Below are 15,613 nucleotides of genomic sequence, written 5' to 3' on the forward strand. Positions count from 1 at the left end.
TGCGATTCCAAATGCATTGCATTATTGAAGTATAGTTAAACTGGCACTAAGGGCCTTTCATTACGTTAGGGCATACTTGATTTGCTGGCTGTTTGTTTTATTCAACCTTGTGATTTTGATTTCAGCAAAGATATTGCCTAAAATTCCTATGATACTTGGCAGTTGTTCCGCAAACAAAATTGAATTTATGTAGCGTTCAAGTAGAACCGAGTATTGAATCTCATCCGGCCTGTTCATCCGTAGCAAGGACTGAATATCCAGCAGGGGATGAGCCAGGGATGTCAGAAATGACAGGTTAAGAACTCACTAAGCCCAGGTTTTAGTGCTAAAGAAAATTAAGAAAAACTGTTCAAAATTGGTTTACTCTAAAACTAAAATTAAGACTATGCTGATATGCTGCCAGAAACTAGAATCCAGGATAAATGGGAGAGATCATTAAAAGAGATATGATATTCTAGTTACTTCCATACACCGGAGGTGATTTCAAGGAGGTGAATCAAGATTTTCAATGCTAAGGAATCAAAATGCAGAATCAAGACGTATCTTCCAGGACATAAAATATTTTCATGGATTTTATTTCTTAAGTGAAATCTTAGCTGATAGTTCAGTAAGTGCTACTGAAAGTGTCTCGGTATATTTACTTTACTTCTAAAATGATCTTCGACGAAGCAGATGCTTGGAGCAAGGTCCTGGAAGCCTCTATTTAGAGGGCCCCGAACTCCGAACGGGGCCTCGTGTAATATCGCCACTAGGCCTCTGACTCTAACCCAGTCACCAGATTGGACATATTAAGGTCCTCGAACTTTCATTCTGCTTAGGACCGCCAAGGAGCTTGATTCGTCCCTGACTCAGGTAGATAAAATTTGTCTTATGTTTGCTAGGATGGGGGATTGATACATAGAGAACGTTAAATTCACATCTCGCTACGTAGTTGGTTTAAACTTTACTGTAAACCAATTGGAACTAGCTTTAACACCGAGTTCCAACAAGTTCTATTACTTATTACCAACGACTCCTCAATAATCATAAGATGAATCCAAGCGAGAAACTGACAGAAGATTCGGTAATAAATTAGCCTGCCAAACAAAGCAACAATGAACCACAATAAATGCACCTTACAAGAAGTAACCAGCCATTTGATTAATGTTCGTCTAGCCAGTAAACAGCCAGCGGACAGCGAAAAAAAAATGGAGTGAAACATAACAAGAAAACAAACAGTTCAATCAGTGCGCGCCAGCAATTGCGAATCAAATGGATGATTAAACGATGATTTTGTTCGCCTCATCTTATCATCCAGGGAATTCCCGAACCGCCGCAAGAGAGAGAGTAGATGGAAGGCAAGGGATCGAAAATAGTAAAACAGAAAACAATCCCCTGAGCTACAACCACAGACAACGCTGGCCCAGCGGACGTCGTCGTGCAAAACGCGCAGTGCCGTATCGATCGTTACGTTGGCAAGTTGGTTCGTTTTATTGGTTCGTTTCTTCGCTCCGAACGATGGCTGGAAGCGTTTGTGAAAGTGGGAAATATTTTCCAGTCGGGTTGATTGGTATACTTTTAATTGGTGCTACCCTGGGCAGTCCTCTGCCCCAGCAGGACGATTACAGCAGTAACGGTAGGAACGGCGAAGGTCTTGCACACTGGTGACCGATTGGAACTGATTCGTATCGTACCGTACCGTTGTAGAGATTGATTATGAGGTGAGCGTGCCGATCACAACGACCAGTACCAGCACCACAACGACAGAGTATCCATATGCGGCAATAGCAAGAGCGTACTCATCGCCTCCGGACAAGGTGGGAACTATCCAGTACTCGTCCGGTGTCCACAAATTTCGCGTTGGTCACGACGAGGACGAACAGAAGCGTTTGCTCGAGGAGTATTACTATCACTTCGAAAGGGTGGAAAAGAATCTTCCACCGGTGAGTAGCAGCACTGAAGCACTTAAATGACTTACAAAATTTAACTGTGAATGCTTTCTTTTCAGACCACACAAAAGTATAATTTTGCACCGCCTAGTAAATATTAAGTGAAGACTTTGCCAGTGAAATGAAAGTTAATTATACAGTTAAGATTCGAAAACGGAATAAATTAAATGTTTTAATTACTCGGCCGTAATTGTACTCAACTGATTCCATCGTGTGGGCTAGTGTGAGAACTCGTGTCTAAAGGTTATCACCTATCAACTGCTAAGTCTATACACTGATACCACATTCTATAGCTGCATCTTTATTTTTCATGCAACTCCAAGTTTAATCTGTTAATTGTATTTCTATCTTCAATTTCTTTAAAAAAAATTTAAAAATTCTTTTAAAAGATAAACATATTCAAAATGGCAGACAGTGGGGTCTACGTTGTTAATAAATTTCAAAATGTTGTGTCCGATGGTCGAGGCGGTAGCAGCGACGATCTTCATACGGGGTTTAAATCTCATGTAGACTGCTTCCTCGTACGAAGCATTGACAATTCTACTACGGGTAAAATCAAGTCATACCAAGTAAAAAATGGCATCATGAGAGATTGATGAGACATGGCATGATGGAGGTTGTATTGTCAAAGGAGAGGTAGAAGAACTATTCATTGTATTTAATTTTAGTTCATTTAAGTCCCTGATTTTGCTATTTTTTCAAGTAATTTAATACACATTTAAAGATCTCTTAAATTTTCAGTAGATGTATTATCTGGATTATCTTTCTTATCGATGTACCGGTTAACCGACCGATTGGTAAGTCATGATGTTATTCTGTTTTTAAGTGCCTCTAAATGTTTTTTTTGAGAATGTTCTTATTACTTTACCTTCTTCAACGCAAAAATCTTGCAAGAATAGATTCTGGATTAAAATGGCTATAACAAATGCTCCAATCAAGAAAAAATAACAAAATAATAACAACACATTATAACTGGAAACACGTAAACAATATAATACAATATGGACTATTGGGTAAGTACAGGGTGCTGCTATAGGAAATGGTATCAGTGTAGTAATGAGTAGTACAGACAGCTACAAATCTAGCCGTGAACCCAGATTTATATAATTCTGACTGAACATTACTGACACATATTGTTTGCATAAAAGAAGCTACAACTGTACCATTAAAATTATCTAAACTTCAATACTAAATGTTGTCCCAAGCACCAAATACCTGTCCTGGAAACAAAAGAAAACCTTCCTATCTAAATTTGGCGCTCGCTTCGAAGCTTAAGATAATGACGTCGACAACTCACACACCATTAGCGTCAGGCCAGCTGCGTGCCTGTAGACCATCTCATTAATCTTTGTTGCTCAAGCCGCTCGAGCCCATGCATCTACCGGTTAGTTTTTCCCATCGATTATTTGTTTCTCCTGCGGTCGGGCCTTATTTCGCCAGTTTCAGTATCCGTATGCTTCGCTACCGTTTTCCCGTGGTGCACATAATTTCATCCTTCCGTGAAAGTGCACCGTGGAGAGTTGAGGCAAATGTCAATCCACCACCCAGGACACCCCCCGAGGACGATGAACAGAACTTACCGGTTAAGCTCGCAAACGAAAAAAACACCCGGCTTTCCCATTCGTCGCGCGCTATAGCGTGCCCGAGGAAAGCTTCGTGTGAAGTAAAAACACAAAAATAAACATGGTCCGTAATTCTTGTGTTTTTTTGCGCTCGAAAGCAATTTCTAGAACGCAACACTGCTCCGAGCTTTCTCCGTTTTCTCTCCACGCACCTGGGGGAATATAGTAGTGTGGCTGATCTACGGGTCGGAACGGCTTAATCGGATCGGAGTGTAGCAAAAAAACAACGAAAGCATATAACGCAACACCCGGCACATGAAAATTTAATTTTTCACCACAAACGCTATTAAGTGTGGAAACGGTATGCAACGGTGTATATTGCCTTGGTTTCGGGGGAGTTTAAAAAAACCCCGGTGGTTATTAACTGAAGTATTCATAATTGGTCTAATTATGGTGCAAATGTTATTAAGCCGAAAAGGATTCATTTGATGTGTTGTGCTAAGTAAAATGGGGTTTGTAAGAAGCAGTAAAAGTATTGAGAGGAATAATTTTAAAATAATTGTTGGAAAATAAGAAACTGGCTAACTTTTGAGATAAAAAAAAAGTTGTTTAAAAAGCAACTTACCGGGCAATCGGGCCATCCCCCGTAGTACCGCATCGTGCACGGCACTGATACCGATACCGAGCTTGTTCCGGCCACCGTCGAGACTTCCGCCAGCGGCATCGTTTGATCCGGACAAATCCTGCAGCTTGGGTGGACTCGAACATGGAAGACTTGCGTATCGCTGGGGCATCGCATTTGGTGGACGCGTCTTTGGCTGTGTTTTGGCGGGCGAGATGGAGCAAAGAACGTGATGGAGTTGGGTAATTTTATTAGTTAAAATAATTAAGGGAAGGTGAGCACTTGGGAGCGAATGGAGGTCGAAGAAAAAAATCTATATAAGAAAAAAATCTTTTAAAGGAAAATATTGCTAACATAGTCCTTATCCATGCGTCATGCCGTAATACTGGAATTATAAATAAATAAATAAATAGTCCTTATCCATAATTGCATACCAGTTGTTAACTAATTTACTCGTTCTAATGTTCACTGAATCAGTTTGAAATAATCCGATGAATTATATCTTACGCAGTACTCTAGTTTTTTGGATTCAAAGATATACAATTTGATAATGTGATTTTGAGTTTATTATGTAGTTTTGTTTCTTGAGTTCAAAATATGGTACAGCGATAAATAATCCGATGAATTATATCTTACGCAGTACTCTAGTTTTTTGGATTCAAAGATATACAATTTGATAATGTGATTTTGAGTTTATTATGTAGTTTTGTTTCTTGAGTTCAAAATATGGTACAGCTGTACAGCGATAAAATATGTATCTTTTCGAACTGGAAAATAAATAGGGAAACTTGAGATTTTTTATATAATTTTGTATACCGCGAGAATTTTTGACCGCTCGGGGCCTCGTCGGTCAGCGGAGTCTTATTGGTGAGGGAAATCCTGTTGTTCCCTCTAATATCACAATTAGAGGGGCCTCAACTGCTATTCCGCTTGGGGCCTCCGAATATCTTGACCCACCACTGCTAACACGTGAGATGTGGTACGCGACTGACTGAACTGATTATCCAGCTGTGGGTAAAACCAAGTGACAGAAAGCCAGAAATGGCAAGCCGAGACCTATTGAGATTGTAGTGCCAAAGAAGAAGAAATGCTTATTTTGAATGTGCTTTGAAATATGCAAATTAGAATTCAATTCAAAAGGCTTTAATGGCCCATGCCAATGAACCGTTTCCCCATAGTGAAGATTGATTATCCAACTACGTAAAATCTTTAAATTTCTTCTTCTGTTTTGGCACTACAACCTCGTAAGCTCCTGGCTTGTCATTACTCACTTTCTTTGACTTGATTTTACTCGTAATTGGATAGTCAGTCCTGGGAACGTAGAGGCGTTCATGATGGGATTTGATCCGCGCTCCTTCTGTGTGAAGATCGGCGACACTATCGCTTCGGCAACCGGACCAGCCTAAGTCTAGTATTCCATTATATGTCGGCCTAGCATGTCATTTAGCCAAGAAGAGAAGAATTCGATCTCTTAATTAAATGGATAGATAATGTCTAAGGCAGTATTCGAAGCAATAGTTGGAACTTATGATAAGCGAATATCTTTGGTCCATATTATCCGTGTAAATTAGGGTTTGATGGTACTATAAACGAAGAATTCGCAACGATATTCGCAATACTTTTCTTTTTGGTGACGGTAGTCAAGAAGAAACAAAATTACAGTCGAAACTGCTACCGCACTTAATCTTGTATTTTTCCCCAACCTGTTATTAAAACCCAGCTGACTATCCCACGACTATCGACCATTCTCACTATTCAATCAATGTAATAAAAAAGCACTAGCGCTTTACTGTAGTTTAATCGCTTAAAACGAATCAATCTCCAGCCGTTGGTGGTAGCTGTAGTACCGAGCGCAGCAAACAAATTGAAAAGAAACGATGGTTTAAACCATACTATTTGCATCCGCTCAGCCAACGAGCCAGGGACATCCTGAATGCTTTTGAGGATTCCAGTCTGTTTGCAAACTATTTCGGGATACATCACAGGGAAAAACGGATCAGCATTTTCTTGTGAATAAAGATTTCGAAATGGGAATAAGCGTCGATAAATAATGCCACCAAACGTAGGTAGAAAGCTGTTTACCCCCATAAGAATATTGCCAGCGTCGAAATCGAATCTTAAGGCGTTCTATGCTGCTCTCGCTACTATGAAAAATGGGAACGAGCAGACGAGAAAAGACAGTCCCTTATTACTCGATAATAGGGTTGATATCCATCTCAAAACTGGTTCCCATCCTCCAGCTGCACAGTAGCACATAAAAGCGCATCAGATTTTTCCTTCCATTTATTAGCACGCCCGAATGAAGAAAGTAAACAGAAATCGCCCATCCCTGTGAGTTGGCTGTGAATATGGCTTTCGTCTTTTATTTTTTGTGGCTGGTGAGGCTTGATTGCGGGAAGACCCTCTGCCGGTGCTGGTGTTTCTTATCAACGAAAAACTAAGCGAATGTTTATTGAAAGAATTTTGTCTGTGGCATAAAATCTTCGGTAACTATCATTTGTTTCATCCGTTTCATTTGACGTGCTGTGGACGCCGCTGGGTGTCGTGTCCTGCCACGGGGAGTGGAGCTGTTAGGAATGGGAAGCGCACGAAATTTATTTAACATTTCGCTTCCTTGTCGAAGCGTCTCCTCATGGGTTTGCGTATACTATTGCCGATTTCGGCCAGATTTTTGCCTTCATGGTGTGTTCGTCCGTCGGCAGCGGCGGCGGCTGCGACGGTCCACCCCAAAAACGCGCAGGATTTCGCTGGAAGAAATTACATTTTTATGTGATTTATGCTTCCGTCTGCATCGTTTTCATCGTTTCCCCGTCGCTTCCTGCTGCCACGATAGCGATATAGTGAATAGAAGAAACATACAGTGCCTCCTGCAGCAGTCGGACTTCACGTTGGGTATGCTGAACTAGCAGAGGGACACGGCACAAAAAAGACGGAGTTAAAGGCAAGGACCATATCTTCCGGAAGTCCGAACTTGTGGCGAAGAGACACGAAAACAAGAAGGAAAAAGGACATTCCCTCGCAATCGCCATATCTTTCATTGCCTGGTCGCTTTGCGTTGGAATGGGCAGCAGCAAACTATTCCCGTTTATGTTTGCGAGAGAATATCAAATGCTTCACTAAACAGTGGCCCGTAACATGAAGATGGGTTTGTTGATGGCACTTAAGCTAAACTATCTTTTCCTTCGCCGGGATCTAAGAAGCAACCAAGATTGGGCAAACGAATGAGCGAGTGGTAGAAAAAGCAGCTTGGTTGCTCGGGGCAGAACGCTTCTGAAGCATGGAGCTAGCTAGTTTTGAGCAAACACAGCGAAATCTAGCGGGACTGTGAGCAGGGTGCAATTTTAAATTTACTCAAATTTATTAGAATCATTTAGAGAATGATAATATTTGTCGCCAGTAGGATTGCAACGTTTCGTACGTTGGTCGTTATTTTGAAAACGGGGTTTTTTTCCTGGGTATTTTCTTTAGTGCTAAGTTTGCAGAAATGTTGGGAATTTGCAGCTACTATTGAACATTACGAGTTTCCGTTTACAATTACAATCTTTACCAGTGTTGAAAATAGATTAACGAATTTGAAAATTTAAATGAAAACCGGTGAAAACTAGAAAAGACCGGTTATTATTTGTTTTGTTAGTTTGTTAAAAAATGTAAAAAATCTTAATTACACTACAAGGATTATGAATAACATTATATCTCAAATTAATACATATTTGAAGATGGTGTGTAGCTTTATCTTGGTGTAGTTTCGTGCCAAGGAAATAAGCCTTTTGTAATGGCTTTTATTTAAATTTAATAACATATAACGTTATAATTGGGGGCGGTCCAGTGGCCGAGGCGATAACGGCGCCGGTCTTTACACGGCAGGACCGGGGTTCAAATCCCATCCAGACCGCCTCCCCGTACGCAGGGCTGACACTACTTTGTTTCGGGTAAAATCAAGTCACAGAAAGCCAGAAATGGTAGCCCGAGACCTTTCGAGGTTGTAGTGCCAATGAAGAAGAAGAAGCAGATTCGGAGTTATAAGCAATTTCAATCGTTAGTAGGAATAGGGTTAACATGAAATTTAAACGATGCGATATGTTGTGAAATTGATAGCAACATTTCAATTTTTGCTTACATCATATAATAAAAATCACAAAAATTTTCTCATTATTCAAGAAGCAGTAATTAATGTCCCGTTAACGGTCACTATCTTCCATCGCTAATTTTTTCCATTAATTTCGACTTACTGAGCCTAGATATAGTACTCTCATTACGCGACAAATGCAAAGCTCGTACGTAATTTCCATCCTATCTATTCTGGCACAAATGAAAATAAAGTGTGCCTGTACTAGGGGCTAGGAAAAGAAGGAAAAAAAAGAGATAATTTATTCAGAGCCACATACAACATAGATCTGCCATTTGCGAACGAGTGACGATGGCGAAAGCCATCCCACCGTACAAGGCGAGCTAGGTCAATAGTCGATTGGTCGAGCAGTCAGAACCATCGTATCACGAAGAAAGGCCACACGGTGGACCACAATCATACACGGCTAAGCGACCACTGATACGGCTAAGCCTTCATCATTCGGCAGCATTCGGCGACGTGTCCCGGGCCTTCGAAACGAATATCAATAATTCACAACACTTGTGGGCAACCAGGCGTCTCCATATCCGCACACCGAAAAAAAAGGGAAAGGATTAAGAGTGGTTCGATACCCGGAGAATACAACCGAGAACCACAACCTTTTTGAGCGCACGAAAGCTAAGAGAACTGTGACCCCACATCAATCTGCACTAACGTACGGCGGGGTTGGCTTTTCTCGGTTTCCTATGAGGAAGTCATACATTTATTTTTTTGCCAACAAAAAAAAAAAAACTCCTCAACCCATTCATCTGATTGCTCTTTCACTGCTAAACGAAGCGAGCGAAGGTGAAAGTTGTTTGCAAATAACATTCGCTTATCCAAAAATAGTAGAGCTTCTCGGGAGTTGAGAGAACATTTTTTCTGGGCTCATTTTGGGCTGGCTAGAGTCCGACCGAGCTTGAACTGAGCGTTGAAGCAGTTGATTGAAAGTGACACACGGTTCACACTTTCGGTAGCAGCAAAACAGGTGGAATAAAATCGACACGAAACCGCAGGCCGGAGGCGATAATCCATATCCAAGGACGAATTTGGTTGGAACGAACGGTTAGCAGAAGGCCGGTTACGCTCAACGCTGGCTTAGCAGGTTGAAAGGATAATCGTACCATCGTGAGGACGGTGTGTTACGGGTACGATCAAATAAGGTACCCTGTGTGTTTGTACCCGTAACATGACACGCATTAGGGTAAGGTTACTCCGAGCGAGTATCTAAATGTGCCATTAGTGTTCCGAACACAAGTGGTCGGAAAAAAATGAATCGTGATGAATATTTTTAAATATCCTCTTTTAATCTGTGTTACAGATGACTAGAGATTAGCAGGGTAAATTGAATCAGGTGTAGGTTTAAAATTGTCCATTTTTATGGCTGGAGCAAATCGGATTTGGAAGCTTCCATGATATTTTTAGAGCTTTGCAAATATCCTGGGACGTTGGGAGTTCATAGAGAGGTTAAATCTAATCGTTATTATAAGCTCGATATAAATATCTAACATCATTAAAATTAGAACAATTTTTGTTACCCTTTTTGGTGTGATTATAGCTTTGTACGCTTTCCCATGGGAAAAGACAAAAAAAAATACGAGAAAGCGTACAAAAACCTCGAGACGAAAGAACTCTGAGCTACTCTTTACGCGTACATACCCTAGGCGCGTTTGAACTCATTAAACGCCTAAAAGTATGCTATTAGAATGTTGCAGTGACGGATCAACCTAGGTGTAGAAGGAACGGCCGCTTGGGGCCTCATCCGTGTGGAAATCTTGTTGTTTTCCTGCAATATCACAATCAGAGGGGCTTCAACTGCCATTACGCTCGGGGTCTCCAAATATCTTGAACCATCACTGGAATGTTGGCGTTAAGAAAGGTGCTGGTGATGAAGCAGCCAATGGTTTTGCATTTTGCCCTGCTTATGGCCAAAGTTTACGAAATCATGAAGACAGGTAATATTTTTCTATCAAACACATATTGAGTAAGTCTTTAAGACTATTTTTTTTTATTCACAAAGAACGGCCTGGCCGTATTGCTTAAAGCTAAATTATAAATATTAGTACAATTCACGATGGTTTGGAGACATTTCCTTCTCCAAACCCTGAAAGGGCACCTTAGTCTTTAAGACTATTCAAAAATAAAAATAAACAACAAAAAACTATTTTCAAAACTGTAGCAATCTTTCGTGTGATACCCATGCCTTCATCTTAAAATTAAACCCGAAAAAAATAAAAATAAATAAAACAGACCAGAAAAGACATTATTCTTTCCCCGCCCGATTTGCACTTACCAGTGTTGTTTGTGTAGGGCTTTTCGTGATGATGGTTTCGTCGTGCGAGGACGGTTTGTTGTCGCCGGAAGTGTCACTGTCGCCGATGCTGATCGCGTCCGAGGTGCGAATCGATTGATTTCTGCTCCGCCACTCTGTTTGACCATTTTCCGCCGCTGCACGCCGTTTGGGCGATGTGTTTGGTGAAATTCTGAGAAAGAAAAAGCGATAAAGAAAATTGATAACAAAGATACGACGACGTGCGCGGGCAGGACGGACTTTCGGTAATCGAATTGTGGAAGCTGTGTTTTTTGATGTTTCGCCTTGGTATTCGATTTTCTTCTGTTAGCTTTCGTGATGAAAGAATTGTTTCATCAGCACCCGGAAACCGGTTGCAGCGAGTTCGTTTCGTGTGAGGTTAGTTGCTCAAAAAATGCAGTTGCACTGATAGGACACTTCCAATCTCTCGCTCTCGCTCTATCTTCCGCTATTGCTGTCTTGCTTTCTGTCAGACGATAGACACATAATAACTCAGTCTTCAGACAATCACGGAACAGAAGATAAAAAGGGGATCGCGTCACCCACCAGAGCCAGATAAATCAGAACGTCTCGATGTGCACCGCCTGAAAGTATGCAACTGTCGGGCACGACGGCCATGGGTGTGTAAGTATGCAATGCTTTTCCGCGCTGCCTACAATGTTCTCCGTGCGCTCGGTGCTGCACGAGGGATCGTGGGAAAAGTTTTTCCTTTGCGAAAGGTTGTTCATTTTCTTTGTCGTCTGGTCTGTCGGATCGCGTTCGTCTGGGTTCGCGAAAAAACGCGAAAGCAAAACCGAGACGGTCACAGACCCGTACGGTGCAATCTGGTGCGGTTGTGTCTGGCAAATGGTGCAGACACGTGGCGCGACATTGCACTTTTCCGACCTTCGGCAATGGAGCGAATGGAGCGCATAGAAAGATAAATGGTACGGTTGGGTGTCTGCGTGTTTGTGTGTGTGTGAGTTTATCTGGCGAGTGCAATCCACTTCCCGGTCTTACACATAAATCGGTCTCCAGGGGAGGGAGTATTTTTCGTGTCTGGTGGTGGCGCAGACATAAACACAAGGAAGGTGAAAGGATTTTCTTTCTCAATTTTCTTCAGTGATTAAAAGCAACCGATAAGAGATGCTGACGGTGTGTGGTTGTGAATCGAAAAAAAAAGCTGGGAATGTAAAATGAAGCTGAAGACTGTTTGACACTTTATGATGGTGCAGCGTCGGGGAAACTCTCCAAAAGCCGGTACGTGATTTATGATTGTAAGTGTTGTGAAAACTTGTTGCCTTTCTCCATCACAATACGTACATCACGTAAGGCGGAACTTGGAACAGGATTCCGTGAAACTACCTGCACCTGGTAAAGAGGCTTAAAGGCACAAAAGGAGTATGGAAAATTGCAAGCTGGTGTGGAGTTGTGTGGTTGAAATTTGAGAAACTGGAAGCTTTCATTTCCAGTACACTTCTTGATGCTTCGAACTCTGACGAAAAGCGCAAAAACACTGGCACCGTAGAAAAGTGCACCGCAACGATACGCACATTAGTCCCAAATTCTCCTTCACCGTCGATTCGTGCTCACATCAAACAAACTTCAAACTCATTCGCTCCCCGCTAGTACGAGCTTTGGATGACAATGAAATTGTCGCTACCGACGTCTTTTTTGTGGTGTTCAAATTAGGATGGTGGTAACAAAAAATAAGCTTCAACAACTACCTTTCAGCACCAACCTGGTTGTCACTGGTTGGTTGCTGATGTTGCATATTTTGGAAAGAGCAAAGGAGCAGCATTGTTTTTTTTGCTGTGCAGATGCACTTCATGAACGAAGAGTTTTCGAGTCGAATCACAGGTCCCATCAAAGTTTCCTTAACAAAGTTGTCGTACCTGGTAGTTGTTTTTTGTCTAGCGGGGCGAAGAATTTGTTCGCCAGTAAAGGCACAGGAATTGTGCACAGGTTAAATTGGTTGCAAACGGATTTTTGAAAAATCCGGAATCTTGGCAGTTTGTGTGTGGTATGCAAACGGAAGATGGGTTTGCAACTTCTTGTCGTCCTAAGCTTGTCGTCAGCTGAAGGAAGCGGTCCTGTTTTTGGCATCGTTGAGATAAAGTTTCTCTCGAAGGATTCTTTTTCTAGGTAATCTTGTTCTGGCGACAGTTTAGAAAATAGTTGTAATCGGATGTCATCCCTAGTAGGGATGATGTGATTTTTTTCTGTCCCCAAAAGATCTACAAATTGAAGTTGTTTAGTTCCTTCGAAAGTTGGTCTTTTTGTAGGAATAAGTGTTTGTATCCATTTATTTCTATAATATTTTCCTACAACGAAGCATCGATGAATGTCCTTCAAGTCCTTATCATATTTCTCCACAAATTTAGAAGCAATCTCACACCAAAAACCCCTCTCAACCTTTGCTCCAACAAATATTACCCTCAAATCAACCTCACGCCCTTCTAATATCTTATGCGTTTCAAATGACGCTATTGATCGTGCTTTCACCTGTCCAATCAATCAACCACAGATTAAGATCATCCTCAACAACACCGACAGACAGTTGATGCCTCCTGACTTGCATGGGTCGGAGGACGGATGGGCTAATTTATTTCCGACTCTTTTTTAAAACACCACCCTCCGGAGGGATAAACGGTATCGAGCGAAACTTTTCCTCTTTAAAATTAATGCTAAGCTTCGAGCGGAAGGTTCATCCAATTTATATTAAATACTGCAAAATTGAGCACTTCCCCCAGTTGCAAAAACTTACACGTGATTAGTATGAAACACATACACAGACACACTTACAAAGCCAAAAAGAACAACAAATCAATCAAACGCAACGGAAACATTATCCCAGCGCCTCTCAGGATTGAAAAGTATGCTGAGGATGGTAAAACTGCTTGCATTTATTTTTCATTGCAGCGCACTTAGACAGTCGGATAAATCAGCCACCAAGTACTGCCCAAGTTGGCACCGAGTTCCAGGGCAAAACTTATCCGAACTTGAACGACTCAGCAAAGAGAAAGGCAAAGAGAGGCTACCCCGATAAACCAAACACAATTATCGATCAACTCGGTAATAATCCCCAGTCCCTTTCGCTCTCGTCCGTCCGTCCGTTCGGTGGTCCATCCGGCCCCCTCCAAAAAAAAAAGTACACCCGTGGGCGCCAACCAAAAGGCCAACAACGCTAGCACCCACTGCTTGTGGAGGGCTTTCGGCAAAGAAAGCGCCAAGGATTAAGCACTTGAGGTAAGGCGTGGTAAAAAGCGGGTTTGTGATATTATTTTCCTACTAACCGAGAGCGAACGGGCGAAGAATTTTCCCCTACTGGCCACCTCTCCTCCTCATCACTGCCCCGTCAGAGAAACTGGTCGTGGATGAATTCTCGTTTACCGTGCCAAACGCTTCCCGGCGGCAAAAGTGGATTAAAGTGAAAACGAAACTGGGTTGGGTAGCGCGAGAATGGAAAAAAGAGGGAAGTGACGGGGCGGTAAAGCGGAAGCGGAAGCGATTTGGTATTGTGTCTGTGCATATTTTTCACCCCAAACCCTGAACCCAAGTTGCCTGGCGGTTGGCTTCGGTAGGCTTCGGCACTAGACCAATCACGACCGGTGGAGAAAGCCGCTAGAGAACGACACGAGAAAGGGTAGCCGGAAAAGCGGAAAAGTTCAACAACCGGTCCGAAGGCGGCTTCTCGAGCGCACACTGTTGCTGCCGCGTAGCGTACTGCACTTTATCCTCGAGTGGTTGCATTCGGATTAAGGTTGCATTTTTAATCCATTCCGTATCGCACCCGCGAGCTGGCTGGTGGAAATCTCCGACGCTGCGAGGACCGGAGAGTCTTTTGGTGTCGTGGTATTTCTTTCGTGTTGTGTGTTGTGTGCCCCTTCGAGCCACGCGCTGTCACAGGGCGTTCCGTGCCAGGAGTGACTGTTGATTTGCAACCGACGTGGGCCTTCCTGCGAGAGGGACCTGTGCGAGACGGTGTTTCCGTTTTCCGCCGCACAATGGAATGGGTCGGAAATGAAAATTGGATCCGTGTTTTGTATCCATGTTACACGGGGTAACACATGTGCTGTGGAGGTTGGAACACGATCCTTCGAATGCTTGCGAACCGAAGCTTGTTCCGAGCTTTAGTAACCTCGCACACTTAATAGATGTTTTTGCAACCACACTTTTTCCCCCCATTAAATCATTTCATATATTAAAGTAGCGTGTAGCGTGCTGATTGTACGACTACTACTCGTACTACTACTCTCAGCCTTTTTTTTCTTCCTCTGGTGGGGGACGCTTTTACAGGCTCCATCCACGATCGTGACAATGTTCATCGCAATCGTGGTTGGGAAGAGGGTAAATCAAATATTTAATGTATCTGCTAGCGCCGGTCGCTGGCAGAACGAAGGTGGTGAAACTGTCAAGTCAGCCGACGGCTAAAGAACACATACTGACATACGGCCCGACGACGACGACACCGAAACGCCAGAAGCCTAAAGCACCAGACAGCCTATTTTCGCTGATTTCACCTCTTTCGCTGCCTGCATCGCCCAATTCCCGGTCCTTGCCCCGTACAAGGATGCATATATGGGATAGAGTGGATGAGAACCGTGGCTGGATCACGGCTCCGATTGCCTTATGTATGAGCACGTTCAGGTGGCTGGCTCGATGTACGACAGACGGATGTCCTCGTGACTTCGATATTAGCATTGGATTACGGCGTTGTACAGCCCCGTGTGTCTAGCAATATCGAGTCAAATCAGTTCCGTTCGCTCGAGTCACGGGTAAGAAGAGAGGGAGTAAAGAGAGAGAGAGAGATAGAGAGTCGTGTATGTGTGTGGTCTCTTTTTTTATTGTGCCATGTGCCATGGTTTTTTCACTATTTGACCGAGCCCTCTTAGAGTTGCTTTCGGCGATATTGGATTCCATGGTTTGATAAGGTTATCACAATGTCGATGTGAAGCACAGTATTGAGCACAAAAACAGCAGGCCTTCTAACTATAAAAATGCGGTTTAATATAAAATAATTTCAAAAAGCGCATTTAATACTTCAAAGTTCTTCAAGCTCTACTTTTTTAGGTGAAGTAATTATTGCATGAGAATAACTACTTT

At 42.5% G+C, this 15,613-nt stretch overlaps 2 protein-coding genes across 13 annotated transcripts in view; one reads left to right on the plus strand and one right to left on the minus strand.

Annotated features, from left to right (window-relative positions):
- Positions 1 to 15,613, minus strand: part of LOC118513378 (mucin-5AC) — a 182,285-nt gene that overhangs the window by 45,916 nt on the left and 120,756 nt on the right. For all 12 annotated transcript variants that reach the window (XM_036059036.1, XM_036059028.1, XM_036059037.1 and 9 more), the window contains 2 exons: positions 10,511 to 10,700; positions 4,116 to 4,308 (listed from right to left, as the gene is read on the minus strand). In XM_036059036.1, coding sequence (XP_035914929.1) covers positions 4,116 to 4,308; positions 10,511 to 10,700 — 383 coding nt within the window. The remainder of the gene's footprint in view (positions 1 to 4,115; positions 4,309 to 10,510; positions 10,701 to 15,613) is intronic.
- LOC118513379 lies at positions 1,393 to 2,118 on the plus strand. Its single transcript, XM_036059041.1, has 3 exons — positions 1,393 to 1,615; positions 1,687 to 1,922; positions 1,988 to 2,118. Exons 1-3 carry the CDS (start codon positions 1,498 to 1,500, stop codon positions 2,027 to 2,029), a joined length of 396 nt encoding a protein of 131 aa, XP_035914934.1. The 5' UTR covers positions 1,393 to 1,497; the 3' UTR covers positions 2,030 to 2,118.

Source organism: Anopheles stephensi, chromosome 3 (assembly GCF_013141755.1).
Source record: "Anopheles stephensi strain Indian chromosome 3, UCI_ANSTEP_V1.0, whole genome shotgun sequence".
Classification (NCBI taxonomy): Eukaryota; Metazoa; Arthropoda; class Insecta; order Diptera; family Culicidae; genus Anopheles; species Anopheles stephensi.